Source organism: Ambystoma mexicanum, chromosome 1p (genome assembly GCF_040938575.1).
Source record: "Ambystoma mexicanum isolate Mex_15411 chromosome 1p, UKY_AmexF1_1, whole genome shotgun sequence".
Classification (NCBI taxonomy): Eukaryota; Metazoa; Chordata; class Amphibia; order Caudata; family Ambystomatidae; genus Ambystoma; species Ambystoma mexicanum.
The window spans coordinates 1,006,790,550-1,006,817,047 of NC_090921.1; the positions used below are offsets into that span (position 1 = coordinate 1,006,790,550).

Here is a 26,498-nt window from a genome sequence, read left to right on the forward strand (position 1 = left end):
CGTCACCTTCATCTCATGCCTCCCCCGCCCTGGTTACGTCCCGAACGAGCCCCAGGATTTTTGGGCTTGGGAACCTACAGGCACAGCGGGGCTCGCACGTGCAGTTTGATGACTCAGGAGAGATGGGAGGTGAGGGAGGGGTGTCAGAGCGCCCTGCAGGGAAATAAAGAAAGGTATGCTCTGGATACCCAGCAGCGTCTGGTGAAGGAGGCAGGCCTCCTTTCACATAAGGAAGCAAGGTGACGAAGAAGAGTAATGTAGATCACCCCCTCAGGGAACTTTCCACGTGTAAAGTCATCCTTCTTCCTGACATATTGCACATAGGTGGCTCTAAACAAAACTCTCATCCCTAGTGCCAGACTTGACCCTGCATAGGACTTCTTCAGCACGGCCTCCGCCTTGAGGTCCACTGAATCTATGGGATTAGCATCCTCATAAGAAACCACAGCGAGACTGATCAACTCCAAAAGCCCTGGATCTACCATGACTGCCTATCCGGGGCATACATCTTCATTAGAAACTTATGGTTTGAGGTTCATCTACAGTATGACTTTCTCAATATCGTTGAGCGATAGCCATGCCGGTGTGCTCCTTCCATAATAAGGTCTAACCCGGGAAGAAGAGGCAGCGGGGATGGGATGCAGGGAGAATCAAAGCTTTCCCCTTTAGGACATAGGGCCCCTAAATATCAGTTTCCTTGTTCCCCTCTCCCATGCCCCAAGGACTGGAAGAAGTTGACGAGGATGATCAGGAAGAAGGGGGCAAGAATATTGTCTATGTGACTTCCTCCACCAATTGCCCCCTTCAGCTAAAATGTCTAAGATCATCCAATTATTTCTGGGAAACTGTACGCCCTCAGGGTCTATGAGACGTGCCCCTGCTCTTATGGTCTCTTCTACACTCAATAGTAAGGCAACAAGAAGTTGAAAGACCTGCTGACTGGTAGCCGCTAGGTTGTAGCCACAAAACACAACATGCACGCTCATACAACATTACCCACTCCACTGCCCACTTCCTCTTTCGGGTTCCACCACGAAAACTGCCACACCAGGACAAACTCCCCCAAATGGCCCTGCCGCTGAGAGACACACGGCCTTGCCGCCATATAGTCCGGCCCTGCCGGCAGGAATTTCGTAACAACGCACCCCGAATGGCTGCCCGTCAAGCTAGTGTCAAAGCTGACAAACAAAAAAGAAGCATTGGCAGTGGCAACAGCTTGGGCTTTTGTGTAGGCATGGGAAAGGCACTTGCCAGGCACATCTGTAGTGGTATTAACTACACATTGTTGGTAGCAGGTGCAAAATGGTGCGACTACCTGGGCACCCAATAGCAGTGCCTGGCAAAAGCTTAAGACTTCTGCACAAGCCAAAAATGTTGGCTTTGCCAATGCTTGTTTGAAACAAGACTTCAGTGAAGGACACGCAGAGTGTTTATAAATCGAGTGGCAGTAGGAAGGCCTGGTAAGACCTTTTGATTATACCAGTAGCATGTTTACTGCTTTGAACAAACACTTTAAATGCAAAACCTGATAACAAGGCTTGATTAAAGCGAGCTCAAAGAGTTCCCATGAGGAGGTGTTTTTGGTGGGCAGAGGCAGGAATGGCTGGGTATGGCCATAGGGATTAGCATGTACATGGGCAGGCAATGGGTGGGCACATAACCAAGCAACACCTACAGACTGTGTGCCCCTCCTCGCATGTCATTCCTCCCTATCTGTACGCCAATGCAATCGCTTCGGCTTACAGGTGCTGCAAGCGACACCTAACAGCCCAAACTAAAAAGGTGGAGCAGGACTCATGGGTGCAATTTGATGACCCGAGAGAGAGGGGAGGATCGGGAGGGTCCTGCAGGGAAAGAAGAGTAATGCGTTGGATACCTAGCGGCACTGTAATCATTGTAATATATGTAGTTAGAAACACTGTTAATATTCTGTTAATGTAATTTTTGTCTGTATATATGCATTATTGTAACTCTGTACAAATTGCGCCCTGATGCCTCCGGGCCTGATGGTTTGCGCGTTATAAATAAAACAAATACAAATACCTGGCAGGGTCTGATGAAGAATGCAGGCCTTCTTTCAGGCAAGTAAGGAAGCTGACGAGCAAGAGGGAAAGGGGGTATTGAACATTACTATTAAAACACTGGTGGAGCAGTCATACTTAGCGGCAGTTCACATGTTCTTGTATGAGTTAGGGGGCATATCAAGGCACTAAGGGACAATTTTAAAACTGAGGGTGTGGGGGTTGCCAGCTACTTGTTCTGGTTTTTGTACTATGCGATGTTGCCATTCTGACATATAGGCACAGGGCCATAGTGCATTTAGGGTGCACTTAGGTCCGGTGTGTCAGGAGGTGGCATCTCAAGAAATCAATATTAAGGGGTGGGGCAAACCTGGGGGTACTAACAGAGCACCGGGGGTATCCCATTAAATAAGGGTCAACAGGCCAAACTGGTTTAAGTAAACATATATTTTACCAAGCTGGTTAAACAAGGCGATAGTATGCAAGTTCAGAGTAGGTTAAAGACAATGGCCCTCATTACGACCCTGGCGGAGTGGGTTTCCGCCAGCGTTATTCGCGGCGGACCCGTCCGCCCTACTACGAGTTCCCGTAGCGCCATGGAGCCTTTCTCCGCCTGGTTTTACCGGGCGGAGAAATCCATGGCGCTAAGGGACCTCGTTGTTAATTACGCCACCGTACTTTACGGTGGCGTAATTAACGCCTTCCCCACTCCCATTATACCCTATGGGGCAAGAATGGGAATGGGGAAGGGCAAAATGGGGATTGGGGATTTACCGCTCCGCCAAGGTCGGCATGGGGTGGTAAATCCGCCAACCCCCATGGCGCTATCGGCGGCTTTCCGCCGTGCTCCGCGGTGCATTTAGCACCGCGAATTCCGCCAGGGTCGTAATGAGGGCCAATGAACATTCTTCAAACTAATATAAGGCCTAAAACGTAATTTCATGTTCAACAGTTTCGAAAAAGCCCTCAAAAAACGTTCAAAGCGTTTAGTCTTCCCAGTGTTTCACTGTGAGCTTTCATTGAACACATTTTAATATCATGCACTGCTCTAGCTTTAAGGTGCAGCCCACGGCATCCTGAACAGCAGCCCAGCTAACCCTACATTTTACAACTCCAACATGGCCTTTCAACTACTGCCTTCTTATAAACAGATAATCCATCTAACACTGGTCAATTGTTTCAAGTTTATCAATAATAATATGTGTTTATCTAGCGCTGCATGGCGGATACCTCTTATGTCTAAGTGCTGTAATCAGTGTTATTACGCAAATAAAACGCATGCATAATATAATGTAAAGCGGTCTTGTATAGCTCATCTCTGAAATTTGTCGTGGCGTTGTGTCTTGTGCTTTTGGCAAAAGAAAAGAGAGGGTGGTTATGAGGAAGAGGGAGGTACTAAACGTGTGGCGTTGATGAGTGCTGGGCAGACGTACCCGTGTGCGTCTTTGTTGGTGCGGTTCTATGTCGGTTGTGGCATTGGCACCTGGGTATGTGTCCTTCACCTAGAAGGAAAAACGCAAGCTCTATTAGAGGACAGCGCTGGGACACTGGGATGGGCCAGTGTGTGATGAGGCCAAAGAGGCGTGAAAGATAGTGAGCTAAAGAATCTGGGTAATGTCCTCGTAACCGGGACTAATGTCCGGCAGAGGGACTCCCAGGACCCCCCTTGTTTTTTGAAGCCAAAGACTGTGAGCTGCTCCACAGGGTTCGTGTGGTTGGCATGGTGCCAGCATGCTTAAATCTGCCATGTGTTATAGATCTTGTGTGTAGTTTAGAGGTGCTAGCAGGTGGGATGGTTGGGAATGGGGAGGAGTTTGGAGCTCTTGAGGGGTCCTATTAGAATGTTATGGTTATACCGAATCAGTAAAGTTCAGGCTGCGCTATCAGGTGTTGTTTCTATTCTGGGTTCCATTTTATGATTGTGGAGTGCTGACAGTGTCTTATGTGTGACGGGGGAAAAGTCTGAGGAGACTAACCCACCTGGGCTCCGATCTCCAAGGTGCTCTGGATTTAAGCGTTGTGCACAGGGATGTTGACCCAAATGGGTGAGTCTCTATTGTGCTCTGTTTTCGAGGGTGGCGCTCTGTGTCCAGATTTGTGATGCTATTATGTTGTTAAAATCCAAGCAATCCATCCCTTGGGAGTTGCCAGAGGAAGCAGGTTCATCTGCGTGGTTCTGGTGAGTCTTACAGCCGCGACATGGGGTGACTAGAAGTTAAAGGTTCAGTCAGGTCGGGTCTTAAGAGGGGGTCATTCTAGTTTGCCTGTTGCGGTTAGTGAACAGCCTGGTTTTGAGCGATTTTTGGAAGATTAGGTGAACGTCCTGGGCATAAAATTCCATAGCTTTTTTAATAGGGCAGAGGAGGAGATCCTGAAGGTACTCTATCCACTTCTTAAGGGTTAGGGTCCAAATAGACACACACAGATGCCAGTGTCAACACTTAATTAGCATGAAACCAAGCAGCCAGACATCTTTGGTTTGAAAAAATCTCCCCACACTATACCTGCACTTTAACGCCTATAATGGCTCCCAAGCAAAGATTAATCGTTTTAGACTCTGGGAATGACTAACTAACAAGGAATACCAAGGCCCACCCTGGATGGACAAAGGACTTTGACATCCTTCAAGCATAAAAGCTTAGGAGGCTAAGTCGTGGGTGTAGGTGGCAGGGCTGAATGAAATTGTGCCAGGGCTGATGGGGGGCCATTTCAACATGGTGTTTGGGGCCCCCCTGCCTTACAACTGGGAAAAATGGAGGCACCTGTGGGGTGCTGACATTATATCAATCAAGTCAAAAGAATAGCTGAAGATTATCACAGGAGCTGAAATACTAAATGGGTGCTGAAAATCTATGAATCGCTCTTTGACAGAAAGGTGCTGATGTCAGGAAACCAGAGTGAAAAGGCAACAAAGTGATAAAAGGGAGGTGAGAGGCAAAGGGTGGCAGCAACAGGCAGCCTGCAACATGCATGCTGCGCACGCGTCATGTCCACGAATTAAAGAACTATGTTTCTGTGTCATATAACTGCCAATATGGGACAGCTGCTCGGGTCCCAACATGGAAAGGCCCCAACGCCAGCCCTGCTGGGCGGGTTAGCTATAGGGGGAAAAAACATTGCCAAATATTGAAATTACAACAGACGTGGGTGAGGTGAGTGAGGGCAGCGAGGATGAGAGAGACTAAGGGAAAGAGGTAGGTTTGGGTGTAGCTTGCAATTTCGGTACCTTTTCTGTATGAGAGAAGCCCATACTCATGCTGCCTGTGCTGCACTGAACCTCATTTTTTATGTTCGGGTGCAAAGTGCACTCGAAATAAAACTGCCTTTGCAGCAATGAACATTATCGTTTGTTAGCCTGCCTGACCCTCCCCCCTCTGGACCACCCGTGAAGATGTTCGCTTGTTTTTTTGCGCATATTGATTTTATTTTACAATATATGTAGTAGCGTGTCAGCGGCAGAGGCTTGGGCAGGGGGGTCACAGTGACCGTGTAACTACGTATCACTGAGACAACTTTTTCCAGTCTTGAAAACATCCAAACAGTCTGAGGAATGGCTTTTGGGGCGCGGGTCTACGTCACTGTTTCTTCTTCACATAAGGGATAACAACAGGCAGAAAGAAAGCTCTTGGGTTAAGCGCTCGGATCTCCCGAGTCCCTGCCTTCAGCCCACTCATTTGGATTCGTGTAAAGGAATTGCAGCTCTAGTTGCAGGCTATAAAGCCCGTGAAAGGGATGCCTCAGTGAAATGCTCAAGTAAAAAAAGGCATTTCCATCGCTGTTTGGGGGGGGGGAAATGCAAGTGTGATGGTCGCGGTTTAAATCATGGCTGGCACAACTCCCAAAAAAAAAAAAGGGTCAGAAATAACCCTGCCATGCTGGCAACCGTTTGAAAAGGCGCAGCGGAGTCACCCTCATTTCTGGGTATTTAAAAGCGCATCCAGTTTGTGAATTCGGGGTGCGCTTTTAAATGCCCTTATTTGTGCAAAAGTGGGGAAAATGCAGTGATCGGTCGGGAGTGGTGAGCCACTAGTTTTATTTATTTTTTGTTTACCGTTCCTCTACTTTTTGCGGCCATATTCACCATTCTATATAGAAGATTTGTCCATTCATGTCCCTGTGCAAGTGTAAAGTTGTAATAGGAGCCTTAGTTACTAGTCACTGGGACTATTGCAGTGCCCCTCAGCCGCAACACCTTGCCACATGTTGCACTATGCTTCTGCCTACCCTCTCCCCTGCCGAGACCACAGTTCCACTACTTTTTTCGGTACACTTCTAGCACTGGGAAAAGGGCATCTGAACGAACGCCTCTTAAGATGTGCTTATTCAGATGCCCCGTGGGAATTGGGCAGCTCGGTTCGCATCGCCTCACACCTCACTTGCGCCAAAGAAAGTTTTGAGAATCTGCGCTGGTCTTTTTAACAAATGAGATAAATCACCAATACGTGCAGAGTGCAAGTGGTGGGGCAGGGAGATCAACTGCCCCCCCTCCACAGTTCTTAAGCACTAGGGGCGGGAAGCACACTTTGCTCCTGTAGAGCTGTTTATAGTTTTCCGTTTACGGTTGTTCATTCTGAACGAGACTGCGCACAGTGTGAGTGCGGCTGGAGATGAAATACTATTGGTTTTAAAGTCAGGCGCATTAACTGCCATGTTAGGAATGTGGTGAAATTGATTTAGAGCACAATCAGGGATCCATAACCAACGTTTAATTCTTTGAAGGTAGAGTGACACGTACTAAAGTAGAAAGCTACCAAGGTAGCTCAGTTGGTTCAGTGACTGTTGCGTTGTTGTTATAGGTTTAAAGCTGGATGCAAATCTGATTTGTGTGTGTTTTTTTAACAGTGCCACATGAAAAAACAGGGTTGGGCCAGGGAATGGGTGGGTCTGGTCACTCACTCATACTCAGCGAGAGAGTAGGGGACAGTCCAGGCACATGTTGAAAGTCCAAAGTTGGCTCCCATGAAGGCACAGCTCAGTTTTCCACAACATGCTGTCAATATAATAGAAGCATTTGCTTTAGGGGCAGTTTGACCAGCAAATAACATCTTTAGAAGTAAACCCTGACATAAAACTGAAAGGAAGGGGTACACCAATCGCCGGTTATATGTAGGATAGTCCAACAAAAAAACTAAACAGTTTAAAGAACACTGGTTGATTTAATTTTAAGTTAGAAACGTCTTTTTTTACTGTTTCATATTCATTTGTAAGCAGAACATTTAGCAAACAGAAGCGTGCCCAGCCCGTGGGAAGCCTGCTTCTAAAATAGATGGCTCCCAGCCCAATGCTATTAATGACCCATCTACTCTCGGTGGGGCCTGCTGGAGGCCAGAAGAAAGGGACGTGCACCAAGGGGCATTAAACGCCACCTTTGAGACTCCTGGATGTGTTCTTTGCCAGCGGGGGCAGGCCACCAATTATGGGGGAAAAGCAGCAATGGGGGTTTCAATGCAGCAATTGGGGGGCAATTGCCCCCGTTTTCATCCCCTGGGGACACCTGTGAGGTTAGGGGCACGTGAACGTCCGCTGCGGTCTGTGGGAGCCTGGGCGGGAGCCTGGGCGGGAGCCTTGGCTGGCGCTGGGAACACCTGTTAAGGCCTCGCGCGGTTATGTTGAGGGCTAAGCAAGTCTCTGGGGAGGGGGCTTTTTCAAGCAGCACATTGGGTAATGTGATGGATGTGTAATGCCCTTGATCCAGACCTCGGATCTTAACTCCAAAGGCTATCCAGAGCCTCTTGCAGGCATGTGGGGATCTGCTTGGGGCCAGGGGTGCTGCTAGGTCTGGAAAAGATCCGGGGCTAAGCTAATATTGGGACTTGGGTCTATCCAGCCTTTTGGTGTGTAGACCCTGAGCTTCTATCCGGGGCTACAACCAAAAGACCCGGGGCTATAGCCAGGCTCGGACAGGCTTATAGGGCAATAGGCCCATAGCCAAACAAAAAACAGGAAATGCTTGTGTGGGCCAGTTTTTTGGATGAAAGTCGGGTACTTTTTTGGCCAATGTGGGCCAGTTTGATGAGTTACTTCACTACGCGGCTAATAGTTTTGACCAGTGTTGCTGAATAAATAATCTTTAAAATGTACAATTTGCATCACATTTTATAAAAAAAAATCTCCCCCTTGGGTACTATTCGAACAGTGTCACAAAAGGAATGAATTCCCATTTGCATCTGTGGGCCACTTTTTCGTTGGTGCCAGAGACAATTGATTGCCCCAATCCGACCCTGGCTATAGCCCCCTCAGCCCCCCCTGCCACCTTAGCAACTGCTCTGCTTGGGGCTAAAACATAGTAGCAACTAGGACCGCCTAGAAGGAGCCCAAGGGGGAACCATCATATGACATGTATGGCTGCGGTGGATAATTTTAGGACAAACAGAACCAGATTAATACTTATGAATGAATTATTGGACACTTTACCACGTTAGTAGTATATTACAAGTAATCTGCAGAGATAAAATGGACTCCAACTGTAAACTGTGTAGATAGATGCCAGCCCAGACCTGGTTGCACCTTTGCAATCTGGTACCTGTAGACCTGCGTTTATAGCGGGGACACCAGGACGGGATTCGCATGTCGAGAACAGAAGGGGAACATTTGGCATATATGTCAAAATGCGGGCCTGTTCTTGCAGCTCAAATTATGAAGAGCTTTTACTTGTGTAGAAATACAGTGCAGGGAAGTACCATTGGGCTGCGCTTGTTGACCCATCCACTATCCTCAAGAGCCAGGCAACCCCCATCCCAGCTATTGCTCAGTGGAAAGCTCTCAGGGTCCGGACCTTTGGAGTTTATCGCCAGAACTCCAAGGGGGGGAACCACTGCCAATTTGTCCCAGTGAGGGAACCAGGCACGTCTGCTCCCAATCGGTGCTACCAAAATCACCCGAGCCCTCCCATAATGGATCTTGCGGATCACCCTTGTTAACAGATGGATCAGGGAAAAGGTATAAACTAAACTCGGAGGCCAAGCAATTAGCATCCAACCCGAGGCTCCCGGCGCCCAGAACAACAGGGGTAACAAGGTGATCAGGGAAGTGGTCTCCCTGAATGCCGCTCTGGATAGACACCATTCTGCAGAGGAAGGGGATGCTCTGCTCAGCCAATCTGCCTGCACGTTCTCTGACCCCCTGATGTGTCCCGCCCTCAAGTGCAGGAGGATCGCCATGGCCCAGAGCCCTAGCTCTATGGCAAACCTTTCAAAGGGCCTGGACTTGGTCCCCCTGGTGATTGTTTTAGGACAGGAAAGAGGTGTTATCTGTCCGGACTAGGACTGAGGATAGCGGAATAGATAGCGCAAAACAGAGAAACGCATGTGTAGAGGAGCAGCCAACCACCTCTGCAGGAAGTTCCGCCCCCCTACTACCTGTATGCTGGACGCCTGAAATAGTGCCCTGTTTGACACCAGCAGTTGTGACCGTTCCACGTCGAGTTTTCGATAAAAGGTATCCACTAAGAAAACCCTATCAGATGTATCCTAGAAGAGATGACAATCTCTTGGAGGAGATGCCAGAAGGAATATGAAAAAGGGAGAAAGAGAAGTTGGTGATGTCACAAGAAATTAGCGTGACGCACTGAGAAGACTGGCCGACGAAGAGAATGTATGGACCTTATAGAAACTGATGAAGTAAAGAATCGAGTAAACTTTCACATGCAAAGCGAAGAGTGCACGTGTGAAAAGCACTGAAGAAAATACAAGCTGTTTAATAATTGTACAGATGCAGCAACGCAGGTAGACTTAGTGATCATAGAAGCTGGCTATACGTAGTAAATAGACTGCAGGCGAAACTGCCTTTATATAGAAGCTGGACATCGGTGTCCCAATTTTAGTAAGCTCAGACCATGAAGAGAAGGGCTGAAGACTGTGTTGCAGCAAAGAATTAGCTGGGAGCATGTAAGAAGCGAGAAGGGCTGTCTGGCCTGGTGTCATGATTGAAAGCAGCCAAAAACAAGATATCTATCCTCAAAGATTAGTGAACGTGAGAAGCTGAATTATCCCTCGTTAAGGTGCAAAGAAAGAACACTAGGAGTGGCAAGTTTATTAATTCAAGACAATTAAATGCTATAGAATGGGCCGCATTGTGGTCTCCTGTCACGTGAGCCGAGGATGGGAATAGAGAGGGCACGCGGTACAGAAATTTGATAATCATGTGCCCGTACTCCCTTATATTCCCAGAGACGAGAATACATTGCAAGGCCAAGTTCAAAGACAGTCTGCATGGCAGAAGGCATGGGTGATGAGAGATGATGGGCTAATTGGTTGGGGAGGTACAGTTCAGTCTACCCCCTAGCACCTGGGTCTGAGCTCACATGCTGCTAAGTGAATCGAATGTTCCAGAAGGGCACGAGCGTGGCAACTAATTGTAGAGGGCCATATAACGAAGGGCCTTATAGTTTGAGAGAGTTAATGGAATACCGTGTTTCTAATGAAGATGACTTGCACTAGGGGTGGACGCGAGTTGTCCACCTGACTGTAGAGATCCAATCACAATCCCAGTCCCTACAGAAAGTATATTTTGATGTTCCCCTTGAACCAACCACAATCTCCCATAGGTTCTTCTTATTTGACACGTAGTATGGCATCACGTATGACAAGTTGTACTGTTTTTATGAAATGATTTGAGAGAGAACACTGTGTGCTATCCATTGATATGCGTTGTAACTCCCTGTTTTTGATAATTGATAATAAAACAGTAAAAAGACTTTACCTTCTTCCTGAGTTGGTCTGATTATTGGAGTACAGAGTTATTCTGTTCCTATCCACCTGCATGACACGCTACCTAAATTAAGGCCCATGGTCACATGATTTACACCCCAGCTAGACTAGATAGATTTGGGCCGGCTAATGCCAATGAGTGTCCCCGATGTCATGGTATGAATGCCAATTTGACACCTATGTTATGGGGATGTCCCAGGCTGGCTGAATACTGGGGCAAGGTTTTTTCGCACACTGGAGGAAATACTGGGCCAGCGGCTGCACCTTACGGTGAAGGACTGTCTGTTGGGCTGCACGGGAAAAATGTCTGTAGCGCAATGCAGGTTCCTTAATCTGGGGCTACTCCTTGCTAAAAGGGCTGCTTTGATGCGATGGACTTGGAGGGGCCCGCCTGAGTTAATGAAATGGTTGAATGACGTGATATGGGCTAATAACAATGACAAATTGTAGGTTACAATTGTGCCTAGCAGTTGCCACCCGAAGGATATTTGGAAAGACTTACGCTCATATTTAGCTAAAACTGCCTCACAGCGAACCTATCTTTAGGGCTATGTAATACATTGTGTGTTTGGTCGCCCTGACCTGGGGCAATGAGTTGTAATGACATTGTCGTTATGTATATCCATGTTGCCTGTTCACCAAGTGCTTCTTCAATAAAGTTTAAAAAAAGAAGTCTTAAGTTTCTATGCACTTTGAAGTAATCTATGACAGTTTATGGTGTTAATAAGCTTTCTGCACTATAAATAAGATAATTACGTTTTGCAAATGGAGCGCCCGCCCAGGGATGATTTTCTAGACATTTCACTTAGGTATATGTAGCTTTTGCTTACATGCTACTCACCCTGCAGTTGGCTGCTCCATTACAACCCTAATTTCTTTAAACAGGCACAGCCTCAATGGTCTGACAACCACTGCTAGTTTAAATATATTTAAAAAAAAAGACTTTATGTTCCAAATAAAACTTGAAACAATTCACAGCAGCAACTGCACTGGGGAACATTCTCCTAAAACCTACGCAAGCGAAGAGACCAGATTATTCAGCCAAATGACTTGCTCTACCTATTAAGGCAAAAGCGCACTGGGATGATATTTGCAGACACTCGCAGCACCTACATGGGGCTTCTCAATGGGATGATGTGGCCATTACTAGGTAGAAAAATGCACACCAGACAACAAGTGTGGTGATGACCGCTGTGGGAAATTGTAGAGCCGAATGCTAGTTCCCTGGAGTAAACTGAAAACGTGGAGGTTGCTTGGGTAGAGGGCGAGAAAGAGGCATTGCTCAAAAGTTTGTTTTATGCCAGATTTCTACCTCTTATTCGCTGCCAGGATCAAATAAAATGGGTACAACTGCGGTTTGAAAAGATTTCCCTTTTAGGCAACTTTTCCTTCATATTCTATGGACCCCCAAACTGTATGCTGATGTTTTTGACCCTGTCCAGAAATTTCCGGAGAAGTGAAGTCTTCAGATTTACTTCCCGAGCCTTTTTGCTAATTTGCATTGGGGAAACTGACTAGTCCTTTAGGCTGTCAGCACTGGGAAACTATGTTTACCTTTTGTTTTGTACTTGTTACCTGTTTGGGTAACTTTTTCATATTGCACACAGCATACTTTTGTATCTAGACATTGAACAAAGGGATGTTTGGTTACTTCTAATGTGCCTAAGGAAATGCTGGTGGCAGCAGATACCTTTTTACCAATTTTGCTGTATTTCGAGTATGCACATTTGTGTTTACTGGACTTTGGCTACTAACAGTGGCTAGTGTCCAAATATGGCTGTGATACATGCATTTTCACTTGTTCTTTGGCTATTTTGTCATTTGGCCTTCTTCCTGCATTCCCAGGTCAGGAAATCCCTAATATGGCCATGCATTTGCCCAAGAAAGCTGCTGCTTTTGTGGGATAGTGCATGCGATTTGTGTGTGGACCTAGCCCAAAAACTGGTGCTGGCGAGTCTGATGTGTATGCATGAGTCTGACCCACAGTGGCCCCTCACTGCACCACTTCTGACTGAGTGAGTGGTGCAGATTCTTTCTATTGGAGGGCTGTGTTTCATCACTCACCTGAATTTACGATATGGAGTCCTGCAGCCATTCCAGCAGATCAGAAACTGACCCAAGTATCCGTTGTAGCTGTACAGCTGACTGAAGACCCAAGGACGACTTCTGAAGTGGCCTGGCAACCTTTCCTGGAACTGTCCCGGTGAAGCTCCACTGGACTACCTAATTTCAGATGACCCTTGTTGGTCCTCCGATCTGTGGACTAGTGGGACCAACTAATCTCAATGCTATCTCATGATCCTGCAGCAAGTAGCCTTCAGAAGTATCCCTGGACCACTCAGTGGACTGACCAGCTGTGAATTGGGCTACCGGGCCAGAAGAGCCGCTGTTCTGCATTTTCATCAGGAACCTCCCCATTCAACTTAGGCATTGGACTCAAAAGGTAGGGCTTAAATTCTAGTCGGCTGGTTTTTCTCATTGCATAACTACTTCCCCTCCCTTTCAGGTGTATAGGCGAATTGTGTGCATTTCTAGGACCAAAGGTGACTGTAGATGAGCTTTATATTTAGAGTAACATGATAATATTACCTGCTTGATTCATTTTACTAGTGTGTTTTGGGGCCTATAATAAATATGGTATTTTTGAACATACCTGTCAATCAATGTGTACTTCACTGTGTGGACACATTGTGGACCCCTGATCCCACTCACCTCTCCTGAGACTTAGCCTTGCCCACTGGCAATGCTTCCCTTGATTGGGTTTGGCTAAACCTTAAAAGTTCCCATGTTCAGTATAACAAGGCTAGGCTTCTAAAATGTGTTCACCAGGCCAGATTTGAGAAATTCATCTTAACACCTGTGAGATACAAATAATTGCCTACGCACCCGAGAGACATTTTTCAACAAAGTAAAAGAGAAGTCCACAAACTGCACCTATTTCTAAAACCCTTTAATTACATTGTGTCCAGAGAATTGGTTGTCGGTGCCAAGGACAGGCAGAGAACTACCCCTGTGGAAATCGGAACATCATCACATGTAAATGTGCTAAGGACCAAGCATCTGGAGTGTGATTACCAGCAAAATAACTTAGCTTGGCCCAGAGCACTTATTTTGCAGGTCTGAAGATAAAAAGAACTGCATTTCTGAACATGTTGCTATATTTCTGACGCCATGTGTAAAGAAAATACGTCTGAAAATTTGAAATGTGCTTCTTGGTTTCCCTTGGTAAAGAGCCAGATAAATAACGTGAAGAGAAAAATAATAAATTCATAAATGAGGAAAGAAACTGCATTTGAAGTTCCATTACTTTGAATAGTCCTGCATTCTGTTCAGCTTGAGACTGTGTTGATTACTTGCAAACTGGGTTTGGCTAGGAGTGCTAAGCACCCACGAGAGACATGTGTCACAAGACTGAGATGCTGCTTTGGCCAAACTAAGAATCATCTGCCTAGTTTTCCAGGCTGTGGTCATGAGATGTGTGTTCATCTGGATATTATGATATGTTTATGCTCATAATAATTAACATTATGGAAAAGAGCTTATCTGCAACGTACCAGGAGTGACATTCGATGGCCACAGTAGAACTAAGTTAACATGCATTTCTTGTCAAGCAGAACAAAATGTTCCATGTGCTGCATTTCAAACCAAAAGTACAATAGATTTAAATCTATAACTTTATAGTAGAGGGATCCTTGGAACCTGAGACAAATTGGGATTTGTAGATAAAAAAATGGTTGTTTAGCAGATACATCATGTGCCTAGTTTAGAATGATAAAAAGGATGAAAATCATTAAAAATGAATCTCTCAAAAAATATACATGTCAGTTATGTAGCATCTGAAATCATTTGTTTTGATGTGTCGATTGTAATGGCCTTCATTATACTAAACTAGCACTGTCCATCAAACGTTATATTACATAAGCAAAATGCCTCACCATAACATGAGGAGTGTTGGAAGTCCCACCTTTTTCAAGTGGCAAGACTAGTGTGGATAGCCCAATTTTGCCTGTCACAAGACAAGGAGGGAATGGCTGCCACCACTTAGTCACAAGATATGGGGAGGAGTTTTGATTAAAAAATACCTTGCACACACACAGACAGGACATTGTCAGGTTATTCTAGATATTACTGAGAGGAGATGGCTAACTGGGGAAGAAGAGACACCAACTGGCATGCTGATTTCCATGGAGGCTGCAGAATGATGTCTCTATTTAGAAGGTGATGAGCAGCCCACATCAGCCAGGCCACATAAGCTAAAAGGAAGCTTGCTGTTGGAGGAACGGCAAACTGAAAGAGCCCAGGCTGATTTCCCAAAATAAAAAGCTACATTTAAAATGAAACGCCTGAGCCCCATTTAAATACAGAGCAACCGTATAGTACTGACCATGGTAAATTCTGAAATTATTGGGGTGTGGGAGCAAACAGGGTGCTCACTTTATCAGATACCCAGGGTCAGTGTAAAATAAAAAAAAGGCAGTGCGTTCCATATTTGAAAGTACAACTGAGACTTCATGTTCAACAAAATCGCATGAATTTTGTAATGTGTCGGTGAAAAACTGACATTCTCTTGTGAAATTTAAAATGTAGTTTTGCTGTGCAAAATTAAATACCATTGAAAATAGAATCTGTGTGTTCCACCAGCATAGTCAGCAATTTGGGCCACAAAGGTCATCATGAAACCTCATCATCTGGCAAAGATTAATTTATAATTGCCACCGGTGGGAGCCTAGTCATTAAATAGATATTTATGCAGAATTTGTTCTATGCATAGAAAATCATGCAAAGTGTAAACCCATGCAATCTCTTATTCTGAAATGCACAGTTAGACCTGAGCAATGCGACAGGGCAAGGGTGCTTTTACAATTATACCTTTACATAGAGAAAATTAGAGCTCCAGCCCAAAACCTGTAGGTGGGAAGGCAAATGAATAGAAGTAGAGTGAAAGTTGCACATCGTGTTCAGAGATAATTGCACACAGAGGTTCTGAAGCCCCTGCACCACATTCATGGTATTAACAATGATCTGACATTGTAAATGGTGGGTGCCAGTGGGGAAGGTAAAAAGAGTAATTTGATGCATTTTCTAATTTAACTTTGCATATTCTGTGAAGTTGCTTTCTTTCAGTTAAATATTTTGAGAGACATTTATTGACAAGCAATACAAGTGTATTTAGAATGTCTAGTATTGTTTATAGCTTAATATATATATATATAATTTGTTATAGAAATAAATGCGTGTGTGAAGCAAGTCAGATTAATCAGGCAGGTACAATTTAATTGTGTTTTGTTGGCAAATTGTTTATGAGTATATAACATTGTGGGGACTCCTCTAGCTTAAAACTGGATACCTCCTTGATTTGGATTTGACTTTAGTTTTCTTTAAATAAATTCGACTTTTCATAAAACTGCCTATTCCTTGCCCAGAATTCAGGGGTGAAACTGTATGAGCAGGCGTTTGAGTCTAGCAATATCATACTAAAGCTGAGTCTATGATTTTGAAGTAAAATATATCTTTAGGTCTCTAAAGGGAACAGGCATTTTATTCCAATTTTATTTGGGGAGCAATGTCTTTGGTAACAATGATATTGCCACAATGTAGACCACTGCAATGTTGTGGGAGCACTTTGTTGTTGAAAGTTGTGAAATTAGCACGGTTATATAAACTGTGGTCTTAAGAAAATGTAAACAAAATTTAGAACAAGTCACAGCAGCAACTGCACTGGGGAACCTTCTCCCTAAATCTACGCAAGTGAAGAGACCATATTATTGGCCAAAATACTTTATCTTTTAAAGCATCAGCAACATGGGATGTTATTTGAAGACACACACAGCCCCTCCGTTATGTTCCTCAATGGGATGATGTAGGCAGTGCTAGGGAGAACAATACACACCAGACAATAGGTGTGGTGATGCAAGTGTACCATCCACCCAGGTAGAAGCGCTGCACTTGCCTTTCTGGAATGCTGCAACACTATCCTTGTACTGGCAGGTCAGAACGAGAACTGCCCACTCGACTCGGTCAGTTGCCATTGCGATGAACTGGCCTTGCTGATCCTGAAAGGGAAAGAGAAGCACAACCATTAGCAGATGAGGGCCTGGGACATACATTTCATCCTTCCATCAGAACATTTGTGTTACACCAGACTCAAAAGGCAACTAAATAGGTTAAGGCGCTGAAGGCAAGCACTGGAAAAGCCAACCGTTTTGGCACATGTTTAAGCCTTCTTAAGATTCCAATGCTCCTAGTTCCCCCAAATGTCTGGCTGACGATATAGCAACCAAAAAGAAAACCTTCCAAGTCAAATAGTTCTATGAAACCTGACCCAGTTCTTCAAACGGACTGTCATGCAGTGTCTTGAAGACAAGTGGGAGGTCACATTGTGGGGTGAAAGATCATACTGAAGGCCATAGAAATGAAAGTCCCTTTATTTATTTCAAATATCTTTTTATTTGATTTTGAAGGTACATAACAAAACAAAAGCAAACAATATATATGCGAGTATGGGTGTTGGTCCCTATAAAGTGCGCTTTGATCACGAAACCCTTTAAATACGGCCAGCTGCATCGCCAAATGAAGTGAGTGCACCCTTAAGCACCTACAAATTATACAGACCCTACAATAACGAGATTGGAATGACACGCTCTGCCCATGAATACTGCTGATTCCAGATCTATGTTACTATGACATAAATGCAAAGTTTGCAACAAAAAGATGTTTTGTTGTCTCTTGTTTATTTCTTCAAAATAAAAGGTTGTCTATTCCACCAAAAGACCAATCTCCTAAGCAAGGTCTGTCAGAGTACCTTAATGCCACTCTATTGATTAGCATAAGACTTTTCTGGCAGGTTGTCTCTTTGGAATAATACATGTGACAATTGCTGGTGAGGCTTGAATTAGAGGAGAGCTACAAAAATCAGCTTTTACTTTTGCCAATTTGAGAATATATGGTCTTCCTTAGGAGACATATGGGCTTGCAATGTAGTGCAGAATTTGCCTTCTGGTACCTATAATTACATCTAGAGGAATAAGCATACAAAGTGGGTACAAGGATGCAAAGAAACAAACAATGCAGGAACATGTTGTGGGGGGAGTATACATCTCCGCTTTACAACCACCATCTATCCCCGAGAACACGATGTAAAGTAACATTTAAAATATGGGGCTAGATAAGTCTCATCTACATGAGTCTCCTTGCAATCAAACTAACAGAAAGTTAGACCACAGTCGATCCCAAAATGGAATAGATATTGGCGGCACCTTCAAAATGGGTTATCTGAACTCTTCTTCTAATGCGGCCTCTAGTCCATGTTTGAACTGTGCCTTCATGAATGTATACTTGTCAATGGCGAATGCGAATATTATCTCAGATTATGTTTAAGAAAATAATTTGGATTTCATTTTTATTACAGAAACATGGTTTATCGATGATAGCATACGTACTTTTTAATCTTTTCGCCCTGCCAATTTCTTTATTAAATGGCCTAAGCGCCCTGAAAAAAAGGGGGGACATAGCTAGCTAGTATTTTTAATAATGCTTTCAACATTTCGGTACCTAGCTTTGATCCTTGGGATAACACCTCTATATTCTTATTTTTAAATAAGACTATGAACAGTATCTTCACAGTCAGAATGTTACTCTGTTATCGCCTCTGTACTGATTTCTTGGACAACTGGGCTCTTTACTTAGCTTATCAGGCTCTTCTGTACAAGCATTTTTTATTACTCAGGCACTAATATCTGGATGGACTGTGATGATGATCCAGAAACGATTAAACTTAAAAAGATATTCTTTTTTTACACTACCTTGCTAGTTTATCTAACAAACAATCTCATGTGAAAGATTATTTAGATTTAGTTCTTTTAAGAGATCTCTCAATTGTATATGAATCTATCATCCAGTTTGTTTGGACGGATCATTTTTATCAAAACGTTTAAGAATAGTCTTTTTGCTCTGGTAAGTAGCAATATAATAGCCCACCTAGTGCGAGGTGGCAGAAGTCAGAAGAAACTATTGTCCTCCCATTTCAAGACTAAATTATCTGATGACCGCTTAACTTGCGAACCTTTTTTTGAACAAGCTAAATATTTCTCTATTAAATCTCTGTAATACCATAGCTCCTTTGAGCAAAACTAAAGGCAAGAAATATTTTCTCCCTTGGTACGCTCACTCACATAGGGAACTTAAATGCTCCTACCACAAAGCAGAAAAGAGATTGAGAAAATCAAAATCTTATGAGAATGTGGCGACATCTAAACTCTCCATTATGGCTATAAAGTAGCACTTTTACATGTAGGCAAGAAGACTCTTTACCGGCCTTGGCATCCAGCCATTTTGCAGTCATTAGCCACTCCGATGGCGGAGTTCATCAATAAACCTTTGATGGAAGTATTCGTCCCATATGTGCTTAAAGACTGTACAGTGACCCCTTTGTTTAAAAGGTCCATGCTGGACCCATCTGTCTTGGCCAATTACTGGCCTAATGCTGATGTTCCATGAATATTCAAAATATTGGAACAAGTGGTTACAAGTCCATTTCAATTATTTATCTAAATTATTGGCCTACTCAATGTTTATCAATTGGATTTTCGCCCAAGACATGGCACTGAGAGTTACTTGGTCACAGTCTGGGATGATATTTTATCAAACGCTGATGCTGGCAATTAAACATCGTTGGTTATGATTGACCTCTCTTCTTTGATAGGGTTAATCATGATATTTTACTTCTAGATTATTTTCGAAGTATCACAATCGGCCAGCAAATGGTTTAAATCCTTTTTAACAAACCAAGTAAACAGAGTTTGTTTTGGTACCTTTCTTTCATCTTCTACACCTATTAATTGCAGAATCCCTCAAGGATCTGCCCTTTCCCCATTGTTGTTTAAAGTTTACATTTGCCCTCTCTTCTCTCTCCTAGCATATTTTAAAAACCACTCTGATGCCTACGATACACCGGTGTGATTTAAAAGCAGCTGTAAAATAGAATTCCATCCCTCCCTTAAACTTGCATGGATGAAATAGAAAGTTGAATGCATTTTAATGGCCTGCAACTAAAACCTAACAAAACTTATTTCATCTTGTTTGGACCAGACATAAAATAAGAAACTCTACTTCCTACTCCACCTTTTCTGTTTAGCCTCCCTATGACTTATGCAAACAGAGTACAAAACCTAGACATTATGGCGCAAGAAGACTGTAATTAGGCTTCCTGGTTTTTAGTTGAATCTGATAAATCCCGAAAAATACCACTGGTGGAAAAGTGCCTCCACAGTTTAAACCAAAAATACACTGCCCCCCCCCAACCCTGCCCGCCCAATGGTGCCTTAGTGTGAGCAAGGATGGGCAGAGGTTTGGTGGTTGAAGAGGTGGCTTGAGAGGGAGCTTGGCATACAATAGGAGAAGGGCCCCATCACCCACCAGTATACCTTGATCAGGGGCTAATTTATGGGATTGTAGATAAATGTGAACCATTTTTGCGACTGCCTATTCACATTTCAAAATTGGCCACATTTCCTCTAAATAGTCCTCTAAATAGTCCTTGACCACTGACAAATATTTGGATCTACAGAAAATGATTTGACATGGATTTATCAGTCTCTATTTGTGCCGCCCAGGCCCTATTTTCCCCACCATCTAATGTAGGGTGTGAATAAGACATGCACAGACAACAAAACATTGATGTGAAGGTATTTTTTGTATTAGAAAGTATTGGCCAGCAGGCAGTTGCTACATTGCTACATTGAGCAATTTCAGCCAGTTCTGAGGATGTTTATGTGACCATGAATTTACGCACCCCAACAATAAATGTATTAATTTAGTTAATATACATTCAGCAGTTAAGCTTTGTATATACAACATTTTATAATTCACAAATATAAATATAAATAAGCAATTGAAAAATACAATTAAACATAAAGTTGTATACACAGATAAAAACACATAACAGATGAACACGTTAAAAAGTCCTGTGAGTCTCGTCAGCCCTTGGATACTATCAGCCTGAGTGTCATATATTCCTAAAATTATATTTAAAACCACTAAACACACAGAGACTAAAAATCATACAATTTTAAAAATGTCAATATATTTCCAATAACATTTTACTAAGAAGAATATAAAATTCTAATCGTTACCCTCCATAAAAAGTGGCCACAAAGACGAAAGAGAAGAGCAGTTAGTTAGATTGTTATATATCATCATGTATTTAGCTCTTAAGGGGACTAAACCTTCACACATCAATAAAATATGTTTCAGGCTCTCCATAACATTATTACCACTAGCCTGCATTTTCTATTTGTTTTCTATTCATTTTCTATTGCCAATTGGCTACCCTTAACCTCAAGTACTTCGCAGAAATTAAATTTCAGTAAGAGATATTGACTTAACACACTGCTGTTCGGATAGGCCACAAGGTACGATGGTCTGTCGGTACGGTCCATTAGGTAACCAATAAATGAGCCACTATTAGAGTTAGATGCCAATTGCACAGTTCGATTCACATACACAAAGCTGCTCACTTTCTGTTTTAGCTTATACTTTATAGTTTTCATGGAAACGGTACTGGAGGAAAGGTCTATATCAGCCCGCCATCTGTCATTTACCGTAATGATTCTACCAATAATTCCCAGTTTTTTTAAATTGTCCAATCTGAGAAACGACCTAATAAAGTTTTCCATAGTCGTTCCATTATTCTGCCGTGTCAGAGTAATCTAACACATAAAAGATCTTTGGATAAATATTGAAGCCATACCAGACAAGTCAAATTCTAGGTACATAAAATGTATAAACAAAGCTAGAGGCATGCAGAATAATTTGCGCAGCAGTTTAGCTTAAGAAGCGAATCAGCCTTGGGACATATAAGTGACCCCAGATTTTGATGCCATAGACCAAAACAGTAACTATTTTAGCGGTGTATAGCAAAAGTACCATCTGGACAGAAATACCACCATTCCGACCTATACAGTTACTTAAAACATTTGTTATGAGTAGGACCATACATTTTGCTTTCGTCTCCTCCCAATGAGAGCTCCATTTAAGGGAGCTATCTTTGTGGAGGCCCAAATATTTATAGCTACTGACAGTTTCAAGAGGCAAACCTTCCAAAGACCAGACAAGTTTTCAACCTTCTATTAGACGAGAAGATTATAACTTTGCTTTTAGAAATATTCATGGTTAAACCGTTTAATGCAGCATCCATTCCAAGTGCAGAAATCATTGCTTTAAGGCCTTTAGGAGTGAGATCCATAAGTATCAGGTCGTCAGCGTATGCTAGCCAACTAATAATTTCGGTATCGACATTTACTGGACAATGATTAATTTCTGAAAATGCCCGATTCAGGTAAGCCAGATAGAGATTAAAACATGTTGCAGCAAGTATACACCCGTGCTTGACACCTATTTGAGTGCATGGCACTGGAAAGTTCGCCTCTTCGTCTAAACGTATCCTAACCTTAGTATTCTTGTGGAGTAGCATTATCACTCTAAGAAGACCTGCAGGGATGTTCCACGCTACTAGTTTTGTCCATAAACTTTGTCTCAAGACTGTCAAATGTGGCAATGAAATCAATAAATGCACAATAAACCGCTGACTCTCTTATTTGGCTCGAATATTCCACTGCAGACACAAATGTTAAAATATTATGGGAGATAGATGATTTTACACAGAAGCCAGTTTGCCATGGACTGATGATATCATTTGCATCTATCCACTTGGTCAATTCCGCCAAAAGTACTCTCGCGAATATCTTGGCAGGAATGTCGAGCATGGCTAGCATACGATAATTTGATGGACAATTTCTAGGTCCCTTTTTATGAATTGCTGAAATATGGCTCTCAAGCCAAGTACTAGATTAAATGCCAGTTTATCCAATATCACTTAATAAAATATATAAAGCGTTAGCCCAAAGATCTGGGGTCAGTTTCAATAAGCCATGGCATAGGCCTTCGGGGCCATCAGCACGTGACTTATTCAACTGCTCAATGACAATTGTGATATCCAGTACTGAAGCTTTACACATCCATGTAGCTAATGGAACAGCAACATGGATATCATCTGGCAAGGCAAATCCTAGGGTTAGTTTGATATGGTCAGCCCAAGCAGCTTCAAGAACACCATTAACTGGTAGTTCACGTTTAGAACTCAGTCTTAATACTTTCCATATAGTATTATTATCATTAGATTTTGCTAGTGCAGCCAACTTCAGCCATCGTTTTTTTTCCGTATCTGATTTATGTTTTTTCACCCAAATTTGGTATTTTTTTTTGCCCGTTTTATTTCAGAGTTGGCTTTATCGATTCTGGGACAGCCAGCCGCTAGAGACAGGTGAGAATTAATCACTGTCCTTAATGATTTTTTTGGCAGCTGAGATAGCAGGATCGAAATCTATACACTTAATGACTGTTTACTGCAACGTTCAAAAGGTCCTTTATATTGTCGGGATTTCTGGATGCGTTCACTTATGGTTGACACCAGTAGTGAGAAGGACGCAGCAATAGGAGTTTGGGGGTTCAAATTACTGATAGACGATGCATCTAGGGGAGTAATCAGTGAGTCGTAAGTTGCAGGAGCTACACATGCATTAGTTTTAGATTTAGTGCACCTAGCATACATGAATGCCTGGGCCACTTTGTTTTCTTTTCAGCCATGGCTCGTTTGGAGGAGAATGTAGGACCAGTTGAAGAGGAGTTTGCCTTAGAGCCATGGGAGGTGATAGGTACATGGCTAGGGATGGGGGTAATAGGATAGTAGCCAGATAACACAATATTGCTACTTTGATCCTTAACAGGTTTCCGACTTCTATTTATACCCCTGTGAAGGAGCACTAATTGCAAATCCAGTTAGTTTTCCATGTTCTCACATCTGGAAATCAAAGTGGTAAGCAGGTTCTCTAGAGCCAAAAACATGTGGTGAGAGGGCATACTGGTTGAGTTCAGGTCATTGGTGTCTAGTTGTGATGGCGGGCATTGGTGTCTAGTTGTGATGGCGGGTCAGCTGGAGCCATGGTTGTCTCGTTAGTCGGGTTGATAGAAGCACTTGTTTCTGTTGATAAACTGACTGCACCAGTAGCTTCATCATAAGCCCCTGCATCTCTATTTGAAGAAGGAGGTGGAATAAACCTGGTGTCAAACAAGATCTGAGGGTTTATGTTTAAGGAATCAGCTTGACTAGAGGTATTCATCTGGTCACCAGTATATTCAACCTCCGATAGTGAGTGGTCTTAGTCTAGCTTTAACACCAAATTGGCAGGGGTACCACTAGTACACGGGCAAAGAATCATAGCAGAAATCAACATTTGGGGGACGACGAAACTAAGGTATTTGTATTCATTGGTCTGTCAGTGTGTTAGGGAGAATTCTGTTTTTAGGCTGAATTTCCTAACCTAGTGAGCCCCCCAGCAGCTTTGCTGGATTTTTGGGGTTTATTTTTTTCTCCTGCCAAGAGTGAGACTATTTTACCCTCACTCTTGGACATGCTTTGAGTGCGTTTCTTTGAATCTAGATGTGTTTAATGGGCTATGGGGTCTTTTACTCCATAGGGTTTCATGTGTTTTGGTGATGTGTGTTACACAGCACCCTCCGTGCAGTAACACAGGGGTGTCATAGTGACCCCCCAGTATAGACTCCATACCCTGGGACTGACTACTGTCTCCCAGGGCATGTAAAGTCACCATTGACTTTACTAGTCTTAAATTCTGAACAGAACCAGTACAAACCATCATATTGTGGACATACTGGCTGGGGCAATTCGATTGCCCCAGGGTCTGTTAGTCGAGGGGGCACGTCTCCGTCCCCCCTGATCGAGTTTTGGCTGGTGGCAGTGGATACTACTTTTTATATTCAACCGCGAATATTTTCCTATGGGATTTCCCATTGTTTTAGGCTACTATCTTTATTTACGGTAGCCTTGAACAAACCGCTGGTTTATTTAATTAATATTAATTCTCCGGTTGGTATTTTTTGCCAAAACTTGATTCTAAAATGGCGTTTGTGTTCTCTTCTGTGACTCCAACCCAAGTCGAGCCCTTCGTTCCACTTTTTGGCGGGCTTCTCCACAGAAGCCCTCCAAAGTGGTGCCACTATGTCTGGGGTACTTAGGAGGGGTGGAGGAGAATTTAGGCACCCTGGACTGAGTTGCCTTGGCAACTCAAGTCGCACTCCGTCCTGATTGGCCCAAGTGGTGAGCCGGCCGGCTCACCACTTAGCTAGGCTGAGTGAATGGGGGTTTGCTGCATAAAAGCAGGGCTTTGGGGACTGGAACTTCAAAAGTCGCCACAGGACCTAAGAATCCGACGAGGGAGAAGCTGAGCCGATCTGCCACGACACCACGACCGGTGGAGCCCTGCTGGACCGTCTCACCACTTTTTCCCGACGACAGAGGAGATCTCTCGCCGGAGAGTCTTCTTCCTTTGACTGGTGGGGATAACCAGTTTCACTGTCTTTTCACTTTCCCGACGTATCTCGTGGCCACCTTGCCCATGCTAAGCACCCCGGCAACCGGGATACCACGTTTTACCACGACCGCGAGACAAAGGTACCACCTTTAAGCGGAAAACTCCGCGGCTGGTTTCTGCCCTGGTAGTGCAACGTCCTTCATCTTTCCTCCAAGTCGAGATCTTCTCTTCCCCTGGACGACGACGCAACTTGCAACCACTACCAGGAACAACTGCCACCGCTGGAGGATCCTTCCCACTTAAGGTACCGTGTCCCGCCTGGCTTCCCTTGCAACCGACTGTACGGGGTAGATTTAGCCCTCGACTTCGAACCTGGGTTAGCCTGGGACACCCTGGCTAAACTTTTCTAAGCCTCTCTAAACTCTTTTCTGAACCCTCTGCAAGACTTTCTAAGCCTAGTGTAACCGTGTGATCTTGGTCGCATTTGTGCTCTGCTCTCTCTAAGAGTGGGCCCAGCCTTTGGACTTTGGCTCACCAGTGAATTTTTGCTCTCTGCCTTGCTAATAGTGTTCCTGAATCGTAGAGTGGTGTAACCCGTCATATTCTGTCTTTTCCCCTCCCTTTTTCACAAACTTATTAGAGTGCAATCTAGTCAAGCACTCACCTCTGTATGAAAATAAGTGGCGTTTTACTGTGATTTTTCTAATAGGGAAAAAGGGGTATATATTTCCTAATAGTAATTGTGTTTAGAATATTTTACAATCAGAGTGCTGGAGTGTTTTCAACTGTGTGTTTTTAAATAAATAGTTATATACTTTGATAACAAAGCTCTGGTCAGTGTTTGTTTGTATTATTGTACCCGAGTGCCTATTGAGTATACGTTGCATACTGCCTAACTCTTCTTGAGGGAAGTCTGACTGCTCAGCCACAGCTACCAGGTAAATCTGGGTGGTACAGACTGCTACCAAGTGGGTTTACTGCTAACACCTGTAGTCTTAAATCTTTTGCAGTGGTCCCTAAGGGAACTGCATAGGTTTCTGCCTAACACAGTGGATAGGTCTACTAACATTACTTTAACATCAGCCAGATTTCTTTGTTCAAAGTGAGGTGTTTGCGTAATATTAAGGGGAACGCCTGGAGAGAGAGACCTGGCTTCAGTTGCAGCAGAGACACACACAGGGGTTAAATTGGTTCGATCAATGGTTTTTGCGTCCAGTATTGGGGTGGAGGAGTCATGACCAATGATAACTGATTCAATTAGTTTGGATCCTAAGCAACCAAGTTTAATTCAGCAATCAGGTATTGTGATGAAGCCTCTTCCTCAATCCGATCCATCACACAGCCCTTGGTAAAGTAAGCTGTACGTTTGTTTCAGGAACGGG

The 26,498-nt window shown here is 43.7% G+C and overlaps 1 protein-coding gene across 5 annotated transcripts in view; it reads right to left on the reverse strand.

Annotated features, from left to right (window-relative positions):
• Positions 1-26,498, reverse strand: part of FCSK (fucose kinase) — a 1,510,689-nt gene that overhangs the window by 1,161,600 nt on the left and 322,591 nt on the right. For all 5 annotated transcript variants that reach the window (XM_069654984.1, XM_069654992.1, XM_069654977.1 and 2 more), the window contains one exon: positions 16,680-16,782. In XM_069654984.1, coding sequence (XP_069511085.1) covers positions 16,680-16,758 — 79 coding nt within the window. In that variant the 5' untranslated portion in view covers positions 16,759-16,782. The remainder of the gene's footprint in view (positions 1-16,679; positions 16,783-26,498) is intronic.